The sequence below is a fragment of the Eucyclogobius newberryi genome, unplaced genomic scaffold (assembly GCF_026437365.1).
Source record: "Eucyclogobius newberryi isolate DKJ021-1_F unplaced genomic scaffold, fEucNew1.0.hap1 SCAF_15, whole genome shotgun sequence".
Taxonomy (NCBI): domain Eukaryota; kingdom Metazoa; phylum Chordata; class Actinopteri; order Gobiiformes; family Gobiidae; genus Eucyclogobius; species Eucyclogobius newberryi.
The window spans coordinates 16881585-16908085 of NW_027315779.1; the positions used below are offsets into that span (position 1 = coordinate 16881585).

General features: G+C 38.3%; 2 protein-coding genes across 11 annotated transcripts in view; one reads left to right on the forward strand and one right to left on the reverse strand.

Moving 5' to 3' along the window:
• gria3a (glutamate receptor, ionotropic, AMPA 3a) overlaps positions 1-9278 on the forward strand; it is a 62485-nt gene extending 53207 nt beyond the window's left edge. The window contains exons 12-16 of one of the 6 annotated variants that reach the window (XR_011926941.1): positions 100-298; positions 2942-3189; positions 3850-3964; positions 6771-8042; positions 8114-9278. Coding sequence is in view for 3 of the 6 variants with exons in the window: in XM_072446388.1 (XP_072302489.1) it covers positions 100-298; positions 2942-3189; positions 3850-3964; positions 7794-8039 (808 nt within the window). In the remaining 3 variants the exon portion in view is untranslated. Of the gene's footprint in view, positions 1-99; positions 299-2941; positions 3190-3849; positions 3965-6770; positions 8043-8113 lie in introns of those variants that run through there. The other 5 variants (XR_011926942.1, XM_072446388.1, XM_072446387.1 and 2 more) reach the window with 5 other exon arrangements.
• Positions 9279-9576: 298 nt separating this feature from the next.
• On the reverse strand, positions 9577-26258 carry thoc2 (THO complex 2). Of its 5 annotated transcripts, none has more exons than XM_072446382.1 (39): positions 26120-26257; positions 25356-25411; positions 25187-25278; positions 25045-25096; positions 24889-24959; positions 24704-24825; positions 24472-24605; positions 23112-23272; positions 22918-23010; positions 22464-22619; positions 22184-22356; positions 21901-22096; positions 21787-21822; positions 20548-20678; positions 19883-19984; positions 19443-19527; positions 19250-19343; positions 19084-19164; positions 18866-18962; positions 18079-18196; positions 17774-17953; positions 17538-17702; positions 17194-17469; positions 16964-17105; positions 16704-16861; positions 16489-16617; positions 16275-16406; positions 16018-16202; positions 15469-15641; positions 15294-15396; positions 14865-15214; positions 14731-14786; positions 13312-13347; positions 12927-13049; positions 12693-12759; positions 12472-12617; positions 12292-12368; positions 10432-10476; positions 9577-10357 (listed from the first exon to the last, which is right to left on the reverse strand). In XM_072446382.1, exons 1-38 carry the CDS (start codon positions 26182-26184, stop codon positions 10449-10451), a joined length of 4641 nt encoding a protein of 1546 aa, XP_072302483.1. In that variant the 5' UTR covers positions 26185-26257; the 3' UTR covers positions 9577-10357; positions 10432-10448. The 5 variants fall into 5 exon arrangements, with proteins under 5 accessions (XP_072302483.1, XP_072302482.1, XP_072302485.1 ...); XM_072446381.1 differs by having other exon boundaries at positions 9577-10360; XM_072446384.1 differs by having other exon boundaries at positions 10432-10460; positions 12276-12368.
• Positions 26259-26501: the final 243 nt, after the last annotated feature.

A 26501-nucleotide genomic window follows, 5' to 3' on the forward strand; every position in this document is an offset into this window, starting at 1 on the left:
GTTAAAGACAAAAGAGAAAAATGTCTCCAGGCAAAATGGGTGAAAATAGTGTGTTTGGTGGTGGTGTCATACCTTTGCCCACTATGCTTGGTCCTCCAGGTCCCTCTCGGGCCGGATTGTGGGAGGGGTGTGGTGGTTCTTCACCCTCATTATCATCTCATCCTACACGGCCAACCTGGCTGCTTTCCTCACAGTGGAGAGGATGGTGTCTCCCATCGAGAGTGCTGAGGACCTGGCCAAGCAGACAGAAATCGCTTATGGGACCTTGGACTCAGGCTCCACAAAGGAATTCTTTAGGGTAAGCTTCAGTTTGTAATCAAGGCCAACCATAACATGTAACAATGGTGGCAGAAAAGGTTTCAATTGTTATCTGTGTGTGCTTATTCTTAAATTGAAGTTAAAGTAACATTTTAATCAACCTTAATTAAACACTTTTTTTTTTTTAAGTTGGATGCCTCGTTTGGATCTGCTTCTGACACTAATAATGGCCTTTTTGAAACTGTAAACTGAACTATATACATTCAGTCAACATCAAACACTAAGACAACACTTTAAATCGATTCTCCAAAATAGGCACTAGAATGCAAATGTATATGTAGTTTTCTCCATACATCAGAATCAGAACCAGAAAGGGGTTTATTGCCATTGTCAGTGAACAGAATTCACAAACTAGGAACTTGCTTTGGCATTAAGGTGCAACAAACAATGAATAATAATTGTTATATATCAAAAAGGGCACGCATACAATTTTGAATTTACAAATGAAATAGGCTTGAATATATACACACATAGATCATACATCTACAGTTGGTCAGAATAGTGCAAAAAGAAAAGAAAAAAGATCAGTGAAATCAATGGTTATTGGTTTGAATAATTGGCAAAGTTGCCGGTGGCAAGTGTTCATGAAGTGTTCATGAGTCATCATCAACACACTTTTCAACTAAATGCAATTTATGTAAGGAAAATACAGGTAAGATTGTAGAAACCCCCAATCAAACATGCTTATATTGCCATTTGGTGAAGAATATATATATATTTTTTTGCAGTTCACATGTTTTGAATCAAAGACCAGTTGGAACTTGTTTTCAATTCAATCCTTCACAGTTCAATTTGCAACCACTCCAAAATGAAGTCTGATTTTTTTGTCCCATTTCACAGAAATTGAAATGTCACTCACTTCCAACGTGCAGCTCTGAGTTGAATCTATTTTTAGTTTCAAATTGCTTTTGTGGCCACAGTCTGAGACACATGTGATAGTTTTTACACTTTGAATCTGCCAAACAAGCTCATCAGCTAAAAGTGGAAAAATAGAGAGGACATAATTTTGTTGTAACAGGATTTCATAATGTAGCCAAGTGTGTGCGTGTGGCATGTGTAATGAGCAGCACTTTGTGTGTTCTCCGGCCCATTTTTAAAGGTGTTCAGGCAGAAGAACAGGCTCTACTGTGCCAAGCTGAGCCAGGGTCTAAAAGCTTTAAGTAGAGCTGGTCATTTGTAACTGACAGCCCACTTCTGCTCAGCACACTACTCCAAGCATCAAGCCTCAATAAAATGGCTTCAATCTATTACAAGTTGAAGCAACCACAGAACTCAGAACTTACCGTACTGAATGTTCTCCAATGTTGAAGCTTCTTGTGTTTGTTCAAGTGAGCATGTGTTTATTGATGTTGGCCGTGAAGCCTGTGATTTGTTAACGTTGCTCCCAAAAGGATGTGACAGTGACTTTTAACCTGAATGACATACTGTCTATAATTCTTCCAGGAAGGGGAACCACTTTTGTAAGCACTTGTTGTAGCTGAATAATGGGACAAACTACTGCTATTAATCAGTCTCTTGATATTGGTTCGTTATAAGTTTCAATGTCAATTTTCACATAAATAGAACATGCTTTTAAAGAGGTTAGAAATTAAAACTAAAATACTATTAATAAAAGAAAACACAAAATAGCTCAGCCCTAAAATAATTCTATGTTAATTCTAAGTATGTTCACATCTTCACAATATGGCTGGCCCTGTCATGGGCCATTATTGTCATGTCCATAGTGTTTGTGTGAACACTTCATTGAACAGGAATTGTGCATATGTCAAATATGATTCACTCACATGGCCCCAGTCCATTACAGCACAAATAGATTATTTATGTGGCTGTATATTACGCCAGGCTCATTTGTAAATTCCCTCAGAAGCACTCTTTAGTTTTACCTGCAAGACATGCTGACTGTGGTGCTTAGAGAGGCTGAGACCTGAACACATACATAATCAGAAATGAGGCATTCATAATTACAGTCATCGATATCTTTAGAACAAAGATAATGGCTTCTACAACCACCACCAATCATTCACACAATGTAGTGAAGTGCCTTGCCCTAAGACACAACAGCAGTATGGTGGACCTGGATCAAACCACCAAGCCTCCAGTTATAAGGCTCTACGTCCACTGTCAGCTACATCAGTTTTAGCTGCTCGTAGTGTTGGTCTCTATCAAGACTATTAAGACAGGACACAGACACTTTATGAAAAAACTTAAAGCTTAAATGTGGATCTGCTCCAATGCTTACAACATTAGAGCTTGTGAAAACAACAGCGATCACTTGTTCAGATGCTAATCCAGATCTCCCACATGTCCAGCAGTTTGTATCTGCTGTGTGACCAGATTGTTAGACTTCAGGGTACTGGCACCAAGCCCACTGCTCTACCTCTGCAGCGGCCCCTGCAGTTAAAGTATAAAACTGGCAGTAGCAGATACAATCTGCTGCCAGGAGGTTAAACTATTGGGAAAACCACTGTACTACTGATGAAATTACAATTTTTTTGTCACATTATACTTTGTGTTTAAGAGTGCCTGATTGAGGTGTATGATGGTCTATGGTGAATTGTTTATTGAGTCACTGTTGATAATATTTGACTGAAATGTCTCTGTTTTATTTCTTCCCTGAATGCAGCGCTCCAAAATAGCAGTTTATGAGAAAATGTGGTCGTACATGAAATCGGCTGAACCCTCAGTGTTTGCCAAGACCACTCCAGATGGGGTGTCCCGAGTGCGGAAGTCGAAGGGCAAATTTGCCTTTCTACTTGAGTCTACAATGAACGAGTACATAGAGCAACGGAAACCATGTGATACCATGAAAGTGGGCGGAAACCTGGACTCTAAGGGCTACGGTGTGGCAACACCTAAAGGCTCTGCATTAGGGTGGGTGGGATATCATAACAATATCCTCCATGTTGTTATAGCATTCCACCTACTCTGATGTTTCCTTTACCATTTCTACCTCAATTCTCTCTCCAAGTGCACACTGGTCATTTTTGTCTTGTGTTTACTATGTCTATGACTTTTCTCCTCTTTCTTAAGCACAGCTATGGTATATTATTCATATTGAGTTCATCCATTTGAATGTAAATGTGCATTTTCATCATTCCCACCATTTATATTTCTCTCTTTCCCTCCCTACCCACTGTTTTGTGGTGCCCTTTTGCATTGCCTCATATTTATTCTCAAATATCCCCCTAATTATTCTGCAACTTAAATGCTGCTCTGTCAGTTGTGATGAATGTTAAGCTGCATGCTGGATGTGTATATCTCTGACTCAACAATGACACAATGTCCCCATCCCCGCACACTTCAGTTAGAAAGATGTATCCTCCATAACACCTCTACAAGATTTCTTTGCTGTAAATGATTCTTACCTTTTCCCACCAGTAAAATCTACAACCGATTTGTCCCTTCCGTTCTCCCCTTATATGAACCATTGATAATTACCTCTATTTCTCTACTAATATTCCAATATTCTAATATATTAGATTTCTCACGGACCTGTGCATTTTCTTACAAGCTATGTTTTATCGTTTCAAGAAATGCTGTTAACCTGGCAGTGTTAAAACTGAATGAGCAAGGCCTCTTGGACAAATTGAAAAACAAATGGTGGTACGACAAGGGAGAGTGCGGCAGCGGGGGAGGTGACTCTAAGGTCAGCCTCAATGTCACCAAAGTCCGGTATCCTACAATGGAGTAATCGGCAAGGCTGGAGTCACTGTAGACTTTGTATAAAACTTCACTTTCAGTATTAGATATATGTGATCGAGTGGGAACCCTTTACTTGGCTACTGGGTAGTTATCTAGATAATATTCACAGTATAATAGTGCTTCTGAGACTAGTTTTTGGCTTGTAGTTATGAAATCAGAAATCTTTCCCTCGGTTTTTCATCCCTACATGCCAACATGAAAGCTTTAGGGCAATTTCATATCTTTACTTGGATTAAAGCTTAGCCCATTTGAGATAGATACCTCTATGTTTGAACTAAAAATGCACTCTCCGATCCACCTCCTGGGTGCGTTAGGGCCCGCACGGGGGACAGCGTTGTCTTGAGGGGACTAAGCATCTGCAGGCAAACGTGAGAATTCTAATGAAATCTGATTCAGAAACATATCCGTCCAAAATCCTAACATTGAAGCCCAATGTGAGACTGTCACAACATCACTGGCTCCTCCACACTCCAGAGCAGTGAGTTCTCTGTGGCCAAACCATGTAACCAGGGGCCCCATTTGTAAAAGAGAATTTGATTTGACTTGCTTCATAATATATTATAATATTTAAACAGTCGCTCAAGACTAATGAATGTTTAACAGTCATCTAAATATTAAAAGAACAATTCTGTTATGCACCAAAAAAATAGCCGGCCCCCATCCTTGTGTGTTTGGGTTATGTCAACTCAAATCTCTGGTAAAGCGTTCCAAATGCAGCCCCTGATTTGTTACCTGGATGAACAGCGCAGTAGAGCCCCGATGTGTCTCTGCTCCTGCCTCATGACTGCGGCGCGCTGTGGAAAGAGAGACAGGCAGAGTTTGTAGTTATAAATCATCCAAACGAGTGAATGGAAAGTGGATACTACCCAAAAGATAACGCATCTCTGCTGTCTCCTCTCACTGTCAGCGCGCCACACCTGACGACTACTCGATTCATGTCCAACCTGACTGCCATTTTTCTCTGTTTTCATTTCACTTTCAGAAAAACAAGTGTGAGTAATTGAGCATAATCACTGGTATCTATACTAAACAAATGTTTTTATGTACAACTTTGGATTTGGCCCCAAAATTGGACTTGCCATAAATACATAGATTTTCAAATTAAAATCGCAGAAGTAACTTTCACATAATGCTTCATTCAATGTAAATACATCCTTATATTTAGTTTGTGGCCATTATAAGTGTCTGCATCCGCATGTGTTTATGTGCGTTTCCTTCTCTTGTCCTGTCATGCATTTCCTGTCTGCCTTCAACACGTTTCTCCTATTTTGCAGACAGACTGAAAGATAAAGTTATGATGCATCTCGACTAGAGGGAGGTTTTTGCTTGGGCACACTACTAAGTAATCAAATGTACACACAACACAAACATTTTGTCTTGGAAACCTACCCAAGCCCTTTCCTAACACAGTCACTTTCCTGCAAAAGTAAGATGTCACTGATTGTATTCAGTAGTGTTGGGGAAATATGTATTCATTTTTTTCTGTTTAAGTCTGTGCTGATACGTATAAGAATTATTTTTGGTTTAAGCCGTGTTTGGTTATTATGGTTGTATGAATGTTTCCTCAAAGGTGACTGAAAATCTACTACACTTATATTGACTATGGAGAAAACAAACTAAATTAATAGTATGTGGCTCCATCTAAAGGCTTGTCTTAGTAATTACACTAGATTTCCTATACAGTTTATACTACTACGTTTACATAGATGGGGGGGTTTGAAGATTTATTTTTGTAACTCCTCAAAAATAAATCAATCATGTTATTGTAGTGACCCCTTGTGACTAAGCCTGGATGATGCGCTCCGCAGTTTTAATAAACGGCATCCAGCTGGATACCATGGCAGGGGTGAAGTGTTTCTCTCAGTTATGTCCAAATCTCAGAGACAAGATAAACTAACTAGTTGTATAAAGCATTGATAATTCTGTCTACTCTACTGTAATGCAGCCTACACGTATGTATAATAGACTATATAGACGGACCAATCATAACTTTATTCTTCACTGAGCTGACTGGAGAAAAGGAATGACAGAACATCCTTGTGCATGTCTTCGCTCTTCTTTTTTTTTTTTTTTTTTCAAAAGCATCCTGTCTGCATAAGTGAAATCAACCATTGTAGTCCATTTTTTGAATTACGAACACAGATTTTGTTTCTGAAAGGAAAAAAACACTTTGAAATCTAGCAGTCAACTTGCCATGATCAAATGCTCAGGCCTGAACATAATTTAGTCCTTGCAATCAATTTAAAATCAGCTTTGTTATTCCAGTGAACACAGACCTTACAGTATCATGCTTATTTGGCCCTTTAGGCTTACCTGATTGCTATAAAATGCCTTTGTCTTTGTTGATGTTTTTGTGAGACATCATCTCCTGTAGATTCTTGAATGAAAATTGGACTGCTTCATGTTTCCTGTAAGTCAAGAAAGGGTTCCTGTTAGATCCAGCACCACATCAACCTCTGCATATGTTATTTTTTTCATTCTGTGCAGCAGCTGCTTAACTTATTAATTTAAATATTTTCTCTTCTTGTGATCAGTGTGTGCCGATTACTCAAAGCGATATAGCTGGGGTCTGGCATGCTAGGGTAGTCATTGTGGGTTATCATAGGCCATACATTTATTGTAATGTTGCTTGCTATAATGTGTTTTGGCCAAGACCCTACAATATCGCTTTGCTTAGTGTAAAGTAGTTAAAAAGTTGAATAACATAAAATAACATAATAAATGTTATTTATGTTATTTCCCACGTGAAGAACTCCTGTAAACCTTGCCGTATTGAAACTCAGTGAACAAGGCATCTTAGACAAGCTGAAAAACAAATGGTGGTACGATAAGGGTGAATGTGGAACCAAGGACTCGGGAAGTAAGGTCAGTCGCTGCAGGTCTTCTATACAAAAATGCATTTTGACCTTTCCTTCATCTGCAAACATCTATGGCATACATCCTCCCAGACATTACACATTATCTGAACACTGCTTGCCTATACTTGAAATATAACACTGGTTTTAATCCATAAACACATAGAATAATGTTCTACCCAAACAAATTTGTTACTCCACTCAGCATGATACATAAAGTTAACTTTCATACCATTTTCTGAAGAGAATTGAAACCATTAGACTGCTGTTATGACATCCAAACCTCTATTGAAATTTAGCTTATTGGTGTTCTTAATTCTTGTATATCAATTTGAAAAGCACCTGAATTTAAAGGCCAATAATCACAGAATAGTGGTTTGTATGTTATACTAAAAATAGGACGGAGCTAGCATAGTGCAATGTTGGATTAATGGATTAGAATGCACATAAATGAATTTCAATGTTTGGCCCTAAATAGCAGCAAAAATGGTTCAATTCCTTCTTCAACTTGCTATTTGATTGTAAAATGTAATGTTTAAAGGTCGAGTAGTTAATCTAGTCCAAACAAGTTTACTCATAGATTTACAGACCTGTACGACCATGGCCGCCTTCTCATTAGCATTACAGCAAGTTAGCCAAGTTAGCTGCTAGCATTTCTACATTCACCATTTATTTGAACTAATAAAAAGCTTCTTCTTTTTGTATTCCTTTTATAATAATATTTTGTACATGTATTAATTTATAATTTAACTTAGTAACACAACTATACAGTCAAAGGTTGTTGTTTTTTAGCTTAAAGGGGTTGTTGTTGAGACACTTAGTCAGTTAGCAAAGTAGTAAGCAAAAGCATACATTTCCATTATTCTTGCATGTTCTGTCATTAGAAGATTTCTTAATGTTGGTCTTTACCTTCCCTAGGACAAGACAAGCGCCCTGAGCTTGAGCAACGTGGCAGGGGTCTTCTATATTTTGGTTGGGGGGCTGGGACTGGCAATGACCGTGGCCTTGATAGAGTTTTGCTACAAGTCACGCCAAGAAACAAAAAGACTGAAATTAGCAAAGAATGCCCAGAACTTTAAACCAGCCCCTCTAGCAAACACTCAAAACTTTGCCACGTACCGAGAAGGCTACAACGTTTATGGCACAGAGAGCATTAAAATATAAAGGGTGACTTAACCTCTTTAGTATGAAGTCTAAAAACTGTAGCGGCTGTAGCTAATCCACTTTTTTTCTTTCAGTCTTTCAGTTATAGAGGTGAAATTGGTATGTTTCACGGATGCGTCCAGATGAACACTACCACTGGCACACTTTAAAGACACATCGGTTTTGGAGCGGACTCGGTGTCAACATGAGGTGCTGCTCTTTGTGACAGTGAGGCCTGGACGTCCCATGAACTATAGATAAAAGGCCCCAGCCGCACACTACCGGAGCAGGCCCAGTACAGAAGGACTTTTCAGCATCTGGAAACATGTGGATTTGCCTCTTGTAGTGCCTTATGAAGCATTTGGCATCATGGCAATGCAATCCCAAAAGATGTATCAAAAAGGGGAAATATTGCTTTCTAATGTATTTAGATAATTTGTTAACAGCGGCTAACTTGTTTTATATTTCAAAGAAAAAAGCCATGATTTGCAATCCATTCATCCTGAAGATCCTAATATTTTTGTGGTGACATATTTACTTAAGATATAGTTGTTAGTGATATAAAACATAATTTTCATTGTCATATTAAGGCAAGCATCATCCTTAAAGCAAATATTATCACCACACACACCATCTTAAACTTGGCACTTGTGTTTTTAATGTGTTTGGCATCATTGCGTTTTCTAAAGGATGCTACTTTGTAAGAATGCTGTTCAACTGCCATAGTTTTCATGATTTTATTCAAATGAGGTCAGCTTTTAACTTGGTTACTTCATTATTGGGATCTTCAAACGAATATCGTCAATGGCCCTTTCAGTATTATGTTAAGTTACTTGGGTACACCATAGTGAGTGCAATATCAACAGTAGAGCAGTCAATCAGTATATTCATAGTAACTTTGGTTGTGATGAGCTTTGCATTGTGCCATCTCTTCGGATGAGGATCTGTATAATGAAGCAAGAGCTATACCTTTGTTTCAGTTTAATTGAAAAATCTGCACACAAATACTGTGTTCTTCACCTTCATTCCCAAACAAACAAATTGCATGTGATTTTGGACAAAGTTGTACAAAAATGCAACTCTGAGTGGACCTTGATCAAATCTCAAGCATCTGACCCAGATAGATGGATTTGCCCATTTCATTTGTAAAATTACCTCAGCCATGGGAGTTGCATGTATATGAACATTATAAACCTCTGAAGAGGTTGTGTACAGACAATTTTAATACATTTCCTTAATAAAATCAGGTTTATATTACCATTTTGAGTAGTGTTGCATTCACTGCACAATACAAACACGGTGAAGAGCTGCAGTCATTACAGAAGGCATATCCTCACATCTTTTGAGAGTGCTGATTATGAGAATGTGCCCCAACACGAAAACGTCATCCCCTCCAAATAAATTGTCAAAACATTGACTTGCAATGTGGAAAACTAATGAATCGTCTTAACTGCAATGGTAAGTCTAACTTGAAGAGCACACGAATATTCAACAATTGACTGTAAATGTAACAATGAAAAATGCAGGTGTATTTGTAGCAAAATAAATATCACCATGATTGACACACTAGGAAAACTATTAGATTTATTGGGGTTTCTTTTTGTAAAAAAAAGGTACAATGAATACAGCAGATAAAATTTCCAAAAGTTATTTCAAAACAGCTGTTTTTAAAGTACAGAGCCGCAGGTCTTTTGTCTTGATTTCTCTTTACAATTCTACATTTGAATGAAAGCTTAACTGGCATTGTTATAAATTATATAAAACCTGATTAACATAAATCCACAAAAGGACACTGTCAGGGTGAATACACATGGAAAAACAATAACATGATATTGATTTCATGTTACCTTTTATTGTACATAATATACACACTGGTCCTTGCATCATATTCCTCACAGATAATGTTTCTTGCATTAAAAGATGAAGATAAATAAATAAAAATATCTATGCATCTTTAAAGGATGAGGTAAGTGGGTATAGAACGCATAACGCCAATAAAAATGGGGTTTAAGCCGAGCTAGACAATGCACAGAAAATACAAATTTTTTGAGCAAACTATACCAAATCCAATGAAAAGATATTACGAAAAAGTATTTCATACAGTAACCATTTCACTAAATGGACATTTTTAATCAAATGCACATGGTATAACATACTGTATAATAAAGACAAACATTTTTTTAAATGGGTTACTGTAAAATCTTGAAATGGAAAAGGGCTGTTGTAACTACAGCTAACGGTTGTAAGGGCAGGATTCTTTATAAAAAGGCAGAACTCGAAGTATTACTGAAAAGCACATCGCAGTCATCTTGAGGGGATAAAGCACCGCTTCTTCAGTTCTGCTGCAAAGACCAGAGAAAATGAATGAAATTGACTCATTCACTCAAGTGGCAACAAGAGGATGGCAACTTACCTCCATGAATAACTGCATTATCTATGCTTCTCAGAGGATTTATGAGTGCGTATGTTAAGGTCTACAAGAATTACAATTATATTTATACAGTGGCTTGCAGAAGTATTCATAACCTTGGAACTTTTTCAAGTTTTGTAACGGCCACAAACCTAATTAAAAAATTTTGCCATTTCATATGAAAGAGCAACAGAAAGCGGCACACAATTGTCAAGTAGAAGAAAAATTATACATGATTTCCAACTTTTTTGAAGTCTGGGTGAGTCTCTACCACGCACCTACAAATCTGATGGAGAGCGTTTGTGAACAGCAGTTGAGAGAGCTTGCCACAGATTCTCGATTGAAATTACGTCTAGACTTTGACTGGGCCATTTTAAAACATAAATGGTCGCTGAAGAAGATCAGCCCCAAAGCATGATGCTGCCACCACCACCATGCCTGACAGTGGGGCTGGTGTGTTGTGGTGTGTGTTCAGAGTCATGTGCGGTGTTACGTTTTCCACAGCGTTTTTCTTTTAGGCCAAAAAGTTTAATTTTGGTCTCAACAGACCAGAGCATATTCTTTCACATGTTTGCAGTTTGACAGGACTTCTTATGACTGTTTTTCAATAAAGGCTCTCCTCCAGAAAAGGCCAGAATTGTGTAGTGCATTACAATTATCGTCCTGTGGACAGATTTCCTGTCCACCTGAGCTGTGGATCCTCCAGAATTACCATGGGCCTCTGATCAGAGCTCTCCTTGTTTGGCGTTTTGATTGACGGCCACGTTTTGTTGTGCCATACGCTTTACATTTCCAGATGATGGATTGAACAGTGCTCTGTGAGATGTTCAACGCTCTGAAAGGGGTCCACGTTGTAAAATGAAACATTTACACAAAGATGATCCATGCTAGTGAATTTTCATTTCAATGCAGGTTATAAAATGCAGATTTAACCACGGCTAGATTCAGTTCCTCATTAGACAAATTTCTCTGTTTTTAGTACAATCGGACTCATATTCACAGTGTTTTGAAGCTTAAAAGAGAGAAAACGACGTGTCCAGTGAACGTATTCTTGCACAGTGAGTGTCAAGCGTTTGAGAGTGTCAAACGCTTGCGCCTCCAGCAAGAGTGTCCTCTGGTGGCTGTTAGCCAGTAAAAAATCTAAAAATTAGACGCACCATTGTATGGTGCTGCAGGATTAAAAGCATGGTTAAAAAGAAGCCCAATTTTGTGCCGCTTTGTGTTGCTTTTACAGAAAATGGCAATAAAATGTATTTGAGTTCATGGTCCCGACAATAAAAACATATTTTTGCAAGCCACTGTACTAACAAGTAGGAGAAAACATTAAATAAATACATATATATTCCGATGTTACTAATGTGTAATGTCCAAGACTCTAATAACGGTAAAACCAAATTCAACCTATATTCATATTTCATGTGAAAAATGACATTTTCACCCCCTCTGTGACATTACTATAAATATGATACAATCTTGGGCATATTTTGTGGATGTACAGAACAAAGCAAAGAAATAGTTTTATCGCGGTCAAAAAATGTGGAGTAAAAGGGCGCCAACAGCACATATGGATTTGTAAATCCTTTTAATAATGGGCATTACAAAATTTATTTTTTTCTTTTGAAAATATGGGTCATATTACGGTTTGTAGCCATATTTTACCATCCCAATACCTTAAATAAGTGTGCCAAATAAAGTGAAAAATTACAAAAATTGGGGGACAAGACCACTAAACTTGTGCTTAAGGGTATCAGAAAGGTTGGTACAAAGTCTGAATGTAATATTACCATTTCAAAATTAGACTCGTTATTACAGGCTGAACCAAGCTCAAGACATAACAATTATTAAACTCAACATAAAGGATATTGCTTTTTTTCTTCTTTTCCACCTGCACTCTCCCTCTTGTCTTTCTTTTCAGATTTGTCTTTGTCATGTCTGGACTCCTAGAAAAGGGAAACTCATTACTTGGATGTATACAAGTAGATCTACAAGATAAACTGATTTACAATGTACAGTATGAAACAGACTGAAAGCGTTATTTTTAACCTTTTTTCCCCCAGTAGAAGTCCTTTCTGCTTTCACAGAGTCGCCTTTCTCTTTGCTCGAAGACTTTGGTCTCTTGCTCTTCTCTTTCTCAGTTAAAACTGGAGAGTCGCACAAAGGGCTTGTGCTCTTGCTGATCTTAGAGGAATCTGAGTAGACAGTGAGTTGGAGTGAGCTGTGCACAGAATGCCCGAGGAGTGATTACTGAGTGAGCACAAACTTACTTGTTCCATTCTCATCTTTCCGACGTTTGACTTCCTGACTGGTCTCATGGTCGTTGATAACATGGTCCTGACAGTAAATGAATAGGGTTCAGTTCCTAATTACTAAAAAGAAACACTGGTGCTGCCTGGTGGTCCAGTGGTTAAAACAGCAGCCCTTATGCCAGGCTCTCTGCCTAATAAAAGCTACGGGACAAAAAATCCTTGAAAAAATATTTTTAAATGAAAAACACTGACTCTTTTTCTCTCTTTACGATCCTTTTCTTCTTTCTTCTCTTTCATTCGTCCAGGTGAGTCTTTCTTCTCTGGGTCCCTCTCTCTGCTCTTGGATCGGTCGACTGAATTGTAGTTGACAGGGTGCTACGTTTGCATTTGAAATAACAAAAGCAACACAAATAAACACACTAATGTATACATAAACATATGTAGCACGGGGTGTTATTGAACATAGCATTACAATAGACATATATTTGGAAAAAAAGGTGTTAAAAAGAAAGAACTTCTGGCATACTACTATACTACAATATCAATAGTAGTAATAATAGTAACATATTAAAAGTAATAATAGTAATGTATTAAATAGTCATATCAAGCTCTGATGACAGTAGAAGGTCGTCCATACCTTGGTTGTTGACTCCTTGAGTTCGGTGTTATTGTCCTGTAGGGATGAATGGAGATGACACATGAGCTGGGAGGGGGTGGGGTGGGTGGACAGCAGTAGAGTTGAAGGGTTTAGGGGGGGGGAGGGAGTTGGTGCTGGTCAGATCAGCAGCGAGCCTCTCCCCTGACCTCTGACCTTCAAGGACTGAGGTTTTCACAATGTTATTACAAAAGGAGAGGTCAACATGTGGAATGTCTTCACTAAAATTGCCCTGAGATAATAAACTACTCTGTGCATTGGCAGACGTTTTTAATAACTGTTAATAAACTGAAGTTTCAGTCAACAAACATTAGGATAAAAAAGCTGCGGCACATCTAAAGTGCAAGTGCTTAAGTGTAACTACAAGAGTGTGCCTGTGAGTGCAGGACCTACAGTTCAAATGTAAGTGTCAGCTGCCCTACATACACTAATTGACTGTTGGAACTTACAGGTTAGGAATGATAAGACACTTGGAGCCTAGTTCTCTGGTGGAAGGGGAAAAATAAGACCTATCACATGCTCCCAGTGGTTTGGGCACCTCTCCAGACGATTCAGGCTGTGCCCACACTCCTTTTCTCCCTTGGCGCAGCGTCGGATATTCGGATCATTGGGTGATTGTTTAACAGCAACATTCTCTGCTGCTTTCTTCTGCTTGTAAATCCAATTCTCACAGATCCTTGGAGGTAGGTACTGCTGCCGATATCGACGGCCGATGGTAGGAGGAGGTGGGGGGAAGTCGAGCTCAAGGGACCAAATCTGACTCTTGTGAGATGAAGGAGGATTGCTGGCCTTTTGCAACGAGCCAAAAAAGGAGAGATGACTCAGCAGGAGCAGCAGCATAGATGCTCTGGAAACCAGGCAACAATTGGATAACATCCTGACACATCCTGACTCAGAAGATGATGGGGGGAGGGGGGAATCCAGTGCTCCAGGAACTCTTGAACTTGCAGATAAAATAAACACGACAGGCCCTTTCATTAAGATAAAAATGGATCTTCCGAAAATTTGAAAAATGAAAAAGCCAACTCTGATAATGTGGATCAGAGAATTTAGCAGTGAAAAAAAATCCACAGGAACGCATTTGGGTAACAACAACAAAAAAGGAAAAAAAAAATCGTCAAGGCACACTGAAAACTTTCATTGATACAAAAATAGAAATTTCTTCATATGAAAATACTCGATATTTACAAAATTTGCTTGACTAAGTCCTGAAGGGTGTCCACCCTTTCCGTGAAACTTAATGCTGATGTCCATGGTATAATCTCTTGTGGATATACGTGGGGATCCAGACCAAAAAAAAATCCTTTTTAGTTTTCTTCAAAGCTGCTGGAATGCGAAACGGCAGGGAATCTCCGGCAGACAGAGTAGAAATGGGCACAGCCTTCCTCAAGCCATACTAACCTTAACAGACGAGGAGTGGGATGGAGAGTGGCTGTCAAGCTTTCTTCTTTTGTGATCTTAAAAAGGCAAACAAATCATGTTTGAGAAAAAACACTAAATCATAAATACAGAAATAAAGACAAATGGTTCCTTACCCCTTTCAGATTCAGCTGACTCAGACCTAGGAACTGGAGTCTTGAGGGATGTGGCTGCAGCGCTGCGGTCTCTCTCCTTGCTCTTGGACTCCCTGGGCGCGTCAGGCTCTCCGTTACCGGCCTTGGTCTTGTCATCTTTGGCACTCTTATCGTCGATCTTCACTCGCTCAGCCTTGGGAGTCTTCTCCTTACCCTCGCGTGTGGCCCGATCATCTTTCCCTGTCCGCTCGTCCCTGTGCTTCTCTCGCCTCAGCTCACTCTTCAGCTCCGGAGTGCTGGCTGGAGTCTTCTCCTTCTTCTCCTTCTTCTCTTTCCCCGTCTTCTCTTTGTCATCTTTCACCCCTTTAGTGCTGCAACAAAAATAAAGCCTGTTTTAGTATAAAGATTTTAATTTCAACATTTATATTTAGAAGGGTCAGAATTATGTACCTATTGAGAGCACCATTTCCATTGCTGGTGGTCACTTTGGCAGCTGTATTGTTGGCTTTACTGACTGGTTTTGTGCTCCCCTGAGATTTCTCTTTTCCTCGCTCTGTTTATAACCAAAGCATGCATTTATTATACTTTCACACATTCATTGACAAACAAACACTCAAAAACTGACCTCCGTCCTCAGATGCCCCATCATCGGCCTTGTTTGTGCTGCTAGCAGGTTTTCCAGAGCCTCCTGGACCGTTCTGTTGACTACCCCCGGTAGAACGCGCCGGCTGCTCTTTGTGATGAAACTCATTTTCAGGGACCATGTGCACCTTCTGGCTTTTCAATCGACCTGAATAACTGTCAGATGCAACAAAAGGTTTATACAAAGCAAACAATGGGGACAATGTCAACATGATTACATTAATTATTTTGATTATTTTAAGAAACCAGGCCAGCTTGTCAGCAATTTGTATGTAAATGTAAGAGTTAAGAAATCTGTTAAGACTGACCTAACCTGAAAATTTGGTGTTTACCCTAGTTTTAACCAGTTTCAAGAACATAAAATTCCATGTTCAATCTAATTTATGATAACCTGCATTACAGAAGGAAACTGATGATAAAAGATATGTTAATATATTTTTAAAAAGACATTTCATATACTCATGTATTGAATAATCAAAAAGTAGTCAACATGTCAAAAAATAGAGAGCTGGTCAGCACACAATGCTGTTACCCCATTGCTAAGGCATAAAGGTCTGGCCTCTTGTCCTTCTCTTCAAGACAGATCTTGTGAACACGGCACTCCAAAGCTTGGCCTAGGTTCAGGACTTTTGGGTAGCAAGGGAGGATTTTGGTGAGCACAATAAGAATATTTCTAATGTGCGTGTAGTCTCCCGTCTCCAAGCAGTGAACTGAAGCCTAGAAGAGAACATATAATGTAAATAAAATTGTATTGGAAGTTGGATGTAAATTAAGTAGGAAGTTGCTCACTTTCGTCAGCATATAGTGCCATTTGTGCACCACATGTCTGAAGTTCTCATAGTCCAGCTGGTCTGCTTTGTGTCCTCCATCAAAGCCTGTTGATCTGAAGATGGTTACAAAGCCAGGATAGCTGCTACACTCCTAAATCCACATAAAAGAGACACATTCTTTACCACCACGAATGAAGTAAAGGGGAAAAAAATCAATAAATAATAAGGCAAACCTTTTCATAGACAGCGCGGTCACTATGCCAGCGGGTCACTGTGTCCAACATGCAGCACAGGAAGCGTCCAAAACGATGAGACTCATTCTCTGTGCAGCTGGCCACCGTGTAGATAATGGCTGAAAAAACCTGCACAAACATTTGCACATTAGGATGAAACAAGACAATATATCACAATTAAGTGTTATCAGTTTTAATGTGCGTGCTTGACGTACCCTGTCATAGCAAAGGAGGGTGCAGAAGTTGGGTGTCTTTTGCTGGTGAATCAGCTCAACAAAGTGGGCACAGTAAACGGCATCAATGGATGAAAAGATACAACGTGGAAATAGGCAAAGTTGCAGGAACTTTGTTATGGTCTCATTCTTTGTTGATTCTAATAAAACAAAAAACAAAAAAACGCAATGATAATTTCCTTTTTAAGGATTTTTTGGCCCATAGGTTTTAGTAGACAGGACAGTATAGCATGATTACTTACTTGCCAATAACCAGTTATCCTTCTCCAGTTTGAGACGATGGAGCACTCTTTGGACATGTTCAGCCTGCTTCTTCTCTTCTTCTTGCAATTTCTCTTGTAATGCCGTGCAGCGTTCCTTCTCCTTCTTTTTCTTATTTAATGGCTATATGAAAGTAAAACCAAAATCAGTGCCTGTTACTTACTGCACCAATTAAAACTGAAGTTGAAGTGAAACTGTCGCTGAAACTCACAATTTCAGGGTTATCCTCTATGGCTTTAATCTGTGCTTTGAGCTTATTGACTTCACGCTCATAAGCAGAATGTGGCACAGCCAAGTCGTACATAGTGAGGGACCAGAAAGTCACGTAGAAATTAGGACGCATATCTTCCCACACTCGAGTAGCATGGAGCGACACCACTGCCTCATGAACTGGGTTCATTACTTGTTCACAGGCCGCCACATACTTGTGTGCCTTTTGCTGCTGGCGGTTGCCCTTCTCTGATTTCTTTAGCTCATCATATTTGGACTATAAAGAAGATAACATTAAATAATCTGCCAAATACATGTTAAAAATGTTTTTTTTTTTAAACTTACCACTATGTGATGAGCATACATGGGCCTAGAAAGAAAAAACGCAGCATCGTGTGGGGTGTGGAACTGGTTGCATAGAACGTCAATAGGAGGAACACGTTTAATATAGTCTTCAGTGCTGAGGTTGGAGGCCAAAAAGCCACCAAATTGCACCAATGTGTCGTGACACTGCAAAAAAGGTCATGTTCAGAAGACCATTTTAAAAGGTACTAATTTGATCAATAAACCTATAGAGGTACCTGATCGTAGAGATGGCCAACAAGTTTCAAGTGCTTCTCTCCCCCTTCAAGGAAAACTACACCGTTGCGTTGTTGTGCCATGAGTAAACACAGTGGTAAGGCTAAATCATGTTCTAGCAGAGCATCCTTTAGACGCTGTGAGGACTTCTTTGTATTTCTGATCTGACCAAAATACCCTCCCTGTGGACAAATATAGTGAAAATAAGTGGATATCTTGCATACTGTGGATGTTTTATACTTACTACAAAGAAATTATTGACAAATACAATCAAAAAGAAAAACTACCAATAACATTTGGCCTGTACCTCAGCCTTTAGTTGCTCTCCTCCTGTCATGGCCTCCATCTGCTCTGACGTCATCTCATCTGTGATCTCAATCCCAGCCATTTTTTGTACCACCTCTTTTAGGATCAACAGGTCAAAACTACAACAGTAGGAAAGGGTTTCCAAAAATCAACAAACATTTGCATTTGTTTCATTATCACAATGTTCAGATTATATTATCACAATGCATCAGGAATGTACTAAAATGTGTGAATGTGTCTTGGTTGATGTAAACGGACACTAAAAGGGCAGGAATATCACTTTGTTTGGGAGATTACAGTAGGCATTTTGGTCAATTTATTTCTCCCTGCATTTTTATAGTCATTTAAAAAGGAATTGTATGGTGCCTGCGCTTTTACTGATTTAACTAAAGTCCTACCGTCACAACTGAACCCGTGTTGCCAGAGCCTCAACCTGCAGTAGAGACACATCCAAGTGTTTCACAGACTGCACAAGCACTGATTAATGATTGGCTGTAGGTGGTTTAGGTTGCAGGAAGTGGCAACTCAAATGAGACTCATGTGAGGCTCATTCTGCTTTCAAAATTATAAATGGAAAGTTATTTTTGATATGAACATATTTTTCTCTAATCTGGGGACACAGATTGGTCAAGTTTTTGCCAGTTAAATCTTATGTACTGTTCCTTTAAATAGTTTAATTATAAGCTATATACTCGCTATTCTGATTCCTCCAAAACAACAACTGCCATATCATTCAAATGTTGATACATCCCTCACCTCTAATCGTTGTTTAATAATATACAACTTGCCTTTTTCCTGCTTTGAGCTGGTTAGTCACATACTGAAGAAGTCCAGCCAACTCAATTGGGTATTTCCTGAACACAGCTCCACAAAGACTGGCCAAACCTAGGTATAAATAAAAAGTACAATTTAAATCTATTCATTTTAAATGGTAAATGGTCACGTTTACAAAGCACTTTTATACCGTCAAGAAACTCTAAGCTCTAAGAAGAGTATGGTAACTTACTCTGTAACCAAGAGGAGATGGTGGTGTCGTCATGCTTCATCTTTTCCTTCTCAGGATTGGCAAGAGCCTCTATTATGCAATCTGATAACAGAATAAGGGATATTTTTGTGTATCTCACTACACATTTTAATGACACTTATAGCATATAACAAGAAAAATAGCCTACAAGCCAGGACGTCATAGTTGAGTGAAGTGAGGTATTTCAATGAGTCGACCACAGGGACAATAAGGTTGTCGTACCACTGGATTTGCGACAGCATCTGTAAAATATTAAAATCCATTTATGTTTGTTCTGTGCCATTTCTGGGAACATAAAGATGCGCCTTGATTTTTCTAAATACATAAAATATTTTACTCACATAATCAAAGACAATAGTGGGATTGCTATGGCTCAATTTGCCAATCTGCCTTCCAGACTGCTTTACATTCTCTTTGGTCAGTCGCCTAGAAAAAGCAAATACACAAGAACACATTAAATCAGACAAACGTATCTGGGTTGGGGGACAAGCAACTGTCATAGCCTGACAACTCTAAAATGAATCTATTGTTTGAACCCATTCAAAATGTTGATTATAATAAAACTCCCTTTTTTAACCTAATGTGTTTGTTCATTATTTATGCTGCAGTCGCATTTATTTGCGTGGTTTAATATGTGTTCGTGTGGACTTACCATAGAAATCTGGTTCGACCAAGCTACAAATGTCATTATGCAAAATGTATAATTTTGGTTGTCATATTAAATGAATGTGCTGTTATGAATATGTAAACAACCTAAATCTAAAAGATAGCTCATACTTACTTCATTATGTATCGGGCCCTTTCGATAGTCTGAGCTTTAACCTTGACCAACAGTGGATGGCTTAAATAAGTCTCATTCTTCCATTGTCCATATAATCGGTATCTACGAAAGATTTACAAAAGATTACAGTTTAATGTAGGTTTTGTAAAAAATATTTTCAAGATTTTCTGGCCCTGAGGCTTTATTTTTCAGCACAGCTGTAGCGTGAAATGGGGACGGGAAATTAACACACAAATTGGACAAATCGATAAAAACAGGTTATATATTATAGCAGTTTAGAAAAAAGTGGTGCGCTAAATTTGATATATTGCAATATAAAAAATTGGTGACACAGTAAAGATATTGTGGTTTGCTGTATTGATATATCAGCAGCATATATTTTTCAGGTATATTTTTCAAAATCATTTTGTGACAGCACTACAATTTATTTTATTTTTTTAAAGAAAGGAAACTTGTTTATGCAAATGCCTTGGACATATTCACGGTTTTGATTGTTAAAATCAGGGTATTTCATATTAAGTTTGTGCTGGTTGTGGTCTCAAAAAGGAATACTGTTGTTAAAAAATTTTTTTTTTAATTTATACATCACAAAATATCATGTGCAATAAAACGCAACAACAAAGTCATGGGAAGTCACAATAGGCATCTAAAAGAATGCTTCTCACCTGTGCTGGTACGGGAACATTTTGAAAAGACCCCACAGTTCTTCTGACATACAAGCGTTGCATTCCATCAGTGACAGAGACGGCAAGAGCACCTGGTCTGCAATGCTGAGGAAACAACTCAGAAGTATTTCCTGTAATTACAACAAAGCAATTAATCCAAGTAATATTCCGTCACTTAGTCATCAGTATTGTACAATCAACAAGGGCTGCAACGATTACTCGAGTAAATCGAGTAATTCAATAACAAAATCTTTGATTATTTCATTGCCTCGATGATTCGTTAAATTTACATATTTAATTAAAAAGACATGAATGTGGCGCGCGGAGCGCACGGAACGACTTGGTGGTGGTGCTTTTGTTTCCCATGGAGCTCGTTCCTGAAGCAGCTAAAGCACAACAGGGAGAGCGGTGTGTTTTAAACTCATGAGTGGAACACCCATGGATCTATTAGGTGCGACTGGGAAGAGTTTTGTTGCGTGAAAGAGCACAGTGCCCCGAGCTGCCACTCTAACCACAGCAACTAGCTCCGCACGCCGCCCACCCCAGCCCCCGCGTCCTCGCCCTGCCACCGCGGACCCCGCTCAACACTTGCGGTCCCCCGCGCTCCCAACTCTGCTTCCCAGTCACACTTGTACGTTTCAAACATGCCACACTCTCTGGAAAAAGCAGGAGGACCGTGACCATGTTATAACAATCTGATGTGAAACAGAAAGTCTGCGATGACTGATCGGCACACGGAGCCAACGCCGTAAAGTGACAAAATGCTAAATGTAGAGCCACCGCTCAAAATACCAGGCAACAATGGTCCCACCCAAAATGTTTTACAAACTAGTGTCTTATTTTAAGTTGTGACAAAAAATGCAAATGAATTCATAGCTATTGTAACTGTTTACAAACAGTCTGGTGACAAGTTAATAAGTCCTTTATATGAATGTATTCGTTATATACAAACAGAACACTTTGGACTGGAAGTGAAATGTTGCTGTTTTGGGGACAAACTCATGTGAAATTAAGAATAAAATGTGTTTTTTTAAGCAGAAACTAAATGTTATTTGTTTATCACAATTAACTATACGTTTATTCAAATATATATTTAATATGCTTTTAAATGGTTTACGGAATATACAAAAAAATTAACCGATTAATCGAAGAAGAAAAAATCCATAGATTACTAAAATAATCGATAGCTGCAGCCCTACAATCAACAACATCCCCAAAGCAAAATAATACGCATCTCACCAACTTGTCTTTGTCAGATTTCCCATCACTTTGGTACTATATAAAGAAAACAAAAACATTTGTTAATGTGCACCAATTTCTAAGCAGCAGAAAGATGTTTATAATATAATGTACCTCTTTCATGAAACCTTTGCCCAAGCGCACTATTTTTGCAAAGAGAATAGGATCATGCAACAGGTGAGGACCCAGATAACCGAGCATGCTGAATGTGTCCCGTCGTAAGTCCTCAAAGGTCTCTGCAGGACGAGGGGCGCGCTTATTCCGCAATGGCCTCACCACAGAGGCGCGGGCTCCTTTAGGAACACCCGCTCTATGTGGTCATGGTAGAAAAAAGCTTTAGTAATGAAGTGCTAGTTTAAAATCGGTATATATTGTGTCTGGTGTTACAATAACATACCTTCTGTAAAGTGGTTCTACAGTTAGGTGAACAAGCTGGCAAAGGGCCAGAGCAATGGCCTTATGAGAAGTAGCATAGAAAGAAGGCATCTGGTCGATAATACACTGGGCATGGTGCCAGTCTCCAATTTTTAGTAAAGCTTCTAACAGACCAAGCTTTTGGTTGTCAGGTGGCTGTGGGCACAAAACAATCCCATCGTAAGTAACAAAAACAGCAGGCATTTCAAAAAGGGCATCAATAATATAGTTGATTCAGCTCTGTATTTCTGTGCAAAACAAACCTTTTCATTCTTGTCATCATCTTTGTCCTTGTCCTTATCCTTGTCATCATTTTTTTCTGAAGGAAGGACAACCATCACAAGCTTGCGGGCAGTCTGCTTTGCTTCTGAGATGTCTTGTTTATGTTCCTCTAAAATTGCAGCATCTACAGGCATAAGCTAGGACGACAAATGAGGTAATACAGTTAGATGCATAAAAGCTTATTGTTCAATATATGATAGATGGAACATATGAGGCTCAATATCTATTGATGTTTTTGTAACAAAAAAGGGGTATATATATTAATAATAATAATAAAAAACATAATGAATTAAATTTATATGTTGTACCTCGAGCCTTTTAGCGATACTGTATTGTATGCATTTAAAAGTTACAAAATGATTGTTGAAGATATTTTCTGTAGCAATATATCATGCTTCAGAATGTGTTATTGTGACAGGTCTATATCAGCCTTACATGTACGTAGAGATCATCAAGCTGTATTAGGTTATGGTTCAGTAAAGCAGCAGCAATGTGATAAAGTGACTTGGGCGTTTCCTCATTAGGCTCCTGGAAGCAGAAATATAATGTAATCAAAAGAAAGATTTTTTTTCCTTGCATTGATATTTTGTTCAGTTGCCGTCAGTTGATTTTCAAAAATTAAGCCTTACCTGATAAAATTTAAACTTAAATCCCAAGATGTGGCATAGTGTGAGAGGCTCACACATATATGACTTGATGAGTGACAGAAAAAACTCATCTTGGTCCGATCGACTCTCGTAAACCTCAAGAATGATGTCCAAAACACGATTTGGATCTAAATTAAAGCAACCTACAGAAGAGGAAAAAAAAAACATTAGTCACACAACTACACACAATCTTGAATTTTAAGTCTTTTAAACCAAGTTTCCCAGTAAATCAATGCAAGTAATTTTCAACTACCTGGCACATAACAATGTTGTTTTAATTTAGTCCAGGAATATATTTTTCAGTGCAAATAAATAATCTTTTGAACCACATTTATGCGAGTAGAATAAACCTGATCACTCGTATTGACCAATGCCAACCAAACATCTTAAGTTTTTACTTCCATCCATCCATTTTCTACCGCTTGTTCCCTTTCGGGGTCGCGGGTGACTGGAGCCTATCCCAGTGACTTGGGGCCTTAATAAACAAAATCTAAATCAGACCTGATTTATATGTTTAAATCATACGGCAGATCAAAAAGTCGTTGCGCTTTAGTAATGGCGCTGTGAGATGAGGGTAAAACTTAAGTAAACAGAAACTTCAAGTTTATCATCAGTGTTGTCTACATTATCATTGGAAATATATTTTCAAATCCTGACCAGAGTGCTGTGCATCAATAAACAAAAAACATCTCTTGCCATCGTGTGTTAGCCTCTAGCTAGTTTTGTTTTTGCATGTTTTGATAAGCATGTCGAGCCAACATGTAAATTGCCATCACTGGAAATATAGGTTTATTATGGCTTCTTACTGCCTTGTATTCACCCTAGTTTGTGCCTTCTCTTATTCAATAATCTCTTTGCTATGTGCGTTTTGAATTTACAGATCGCTAAAAAGACAATGATCTACTTTCTTTATTAGCCTCTATTTAACAGGGTGAGAACCCATTGATCTCTAGAGCACTTGTTCAAGGGTGAACAGGTAAAAAGTGTTGTGCAGTCAGGTACTGTGCATACGTTTGTTATATTGTGATATCTGTTTGCGTTTGGTTTGCTGCAGAAAGATGATTTGCAGGCTAAAGAAGACAGAAATTAGCATATGTTTTAATGTAATTTAATAGTAACTTTACTTGATAACTACGGTAGTTACTTTCACCATTCAATAACACAGTCACTATCTCCATTACTATTGGGGAGAATTAACAAGTAACTATAATTAAAGGGTTAACCCTTTTTGTGGGAACTAAAATAAGCCAATAATAATAACAATAATAATAACAGTGGCAAACCCATCGAGGCGAGGCTTATTTGTACTTGTCCAAATACACCAAAAAATAATTTGACCAACCTATAAGGGACTTGATGCTTTCCAGAACAATGTGGCTTGTGATGTTGCCTGAAAGGTCTTGGCCCAACTCGGTTATCAGTTTGGCATATCCCTCATTTTCTTCTCTAAGCAAGTTGAATTTCTGTTGCTTGTAGCTGGAAAAACATAAATCAGTTCATGGAAAGTCAGTCTTTACTGTAATTTATAGCAAATTCAAGCATTTTCATAATTATAACAATAACCAGCAACTTACAAAAGTTTTGTCTTGATTTTTACAATCTTCTGATTAAACTGATGGGCCTGTTTTATTAGTCCAAGAGACTCAAGAGTTTCTGGGTCAAGCCTTTCTTTGAGAATGATTTCAGGAACAAACATCTGTAACAAGAAATATTTTTAATATGCCATATTACACAATTCTGAAATAATCTGATATCTTACCAAACAAGCCACTGCTAGTTGTGTGTAGTGTTCACGTTTATTCTTTTCTTCAAGCGCACTCGTCTCCAAGTCTGTGACAAGAACATAAAAGTTTATAATTCGCACTGGTAATAATTCACTATTCAAATTATATATGCATATTGAAATATAATTTACCTAATATACTGAAAACATCTGCTAAAATTGATGACATGTCATCTCTGAGTTCCTAAAATCAATACAAATGAAGAATATTTGTCAGGGGGAAAACATGCTGTCAATAAATAAAATAAATACACTAAATTCGTCAAAATTTTACCATCACTTCGCCAAGAACAGTAACAACAAGATCCACTTTGAGATTGCCCTGTACAACCTGCGAACAGATCTCGTATAAGGCCGCCTGAATGTCTGCAGAAGATCAAGCAAAGGTATTTCAGTGACTTGAAAACCAAAACATTCATTCATCAAATAAAATTAAACAATACCTTTGATTTCACTTCCATGATTTGTTTTCTCTGTAAGTTCTTTGCAGAGTTGTACGCTAAGGAAATAAATAGCGATCAGGTTATGGCATATATAGATGCATTTATTTTCATCTAATAACCCATTACACAATAGTAATCACCAACAAATGGGGTTATATACCAAAACAGACAATTCCACCTCCGAGGTAAAAGTGGTTACTTTTGACAAAAGTAACTGCAACGCAGATGCTGGATGCTAACGTTAGCTCACGTTATGCCGAACGTAATGCGTTTATTCAGGCACCTTTGACTTTATTGAAAGTAATTAAGCATATTTAGTACATCCGATTTGTTCGGGACTTAAATCGTAGTGATTAATAACTCAAAACAGCTCTTCACTCAACATCAATGTTTACATTTGAAGCTGTGGCAGCTAGCTTTAATAGATCTATAGCAGCTAGTTAGCGCCTAGCTAATAGCAACAAGGTTGCCACAATTAGCTAACGACGCTAATAAAAAAATAAGATTTTTGCTGAATGCATTTCTTTGATTGGCTATTACGAATTGATCCACTATCCATGCATCTAAGCAAGTCCATCAAAATATGATTACCAGCACAAGACGATCACAATATCAAAGTCTATACTATATTATTTATGCTAGTAGCAGCCATTAGCACGAAAATGCACGCTTCTTCGGTATGATTCTTCGCCAAAAGAGTCGACGTTCAATACAGTTTAGAGTTTATAGGAAATCCAGAACATAAGGATTGAATGTGCACTCACAACTCATGTTTTCCGGATTTTTCCCAGTTTTTAAGCCATTCAGCTGGGAGGGTAAGTGTCGCCATCTTCCAAACACACTGCCCGGATGTGTCTGGATCACGGCGCACAGGGTCAAATGTGGCTAGCTGCTGTTAGTGCTACTCCGTACGACTAGTGTTTTGCTATCTACAATGGCGTTGTCAAGATTATGAAGATAACGCCACTGTTTCTCTATCTTAGTCCCTCATGTCGTCTCTAAATATTTAGTTTGTTATTTGTTGTATTGGCAATGCTGTCAACGCTTATAACTTTACTGAGTGGTGGTGTCTCATGAGCCCATTCTTTGCGCGTTTACATGGACAAACAACCATGGCTAGCCCAGTAATAATGTGGTCATTATTCA

Bases quoted from the DNA above. Each gene is read 5' to 3' on its own strand.
- thoc2 (XM_072446382.1), bottom strand. From the start codon at position 26,184: ATGGCGACACTTACCCTCCCAGCTGAATGGCTTAAAAACTGGGAAAAA. The intron at 22,097-22,183 runs GTATGTTATTGT...ATGACCACATAG, and splicing joins GTAGAACCACTTTACAGAAG to AGCGGGTGTTCCTAAAGGAG. The intron at 21,823-21,900 runs GTACATTATATT...TTCTTTATATAG, and splicing joins GCAAAGGTTTCATGAAAGAG to TACCAAAGTGATGGGAAATC.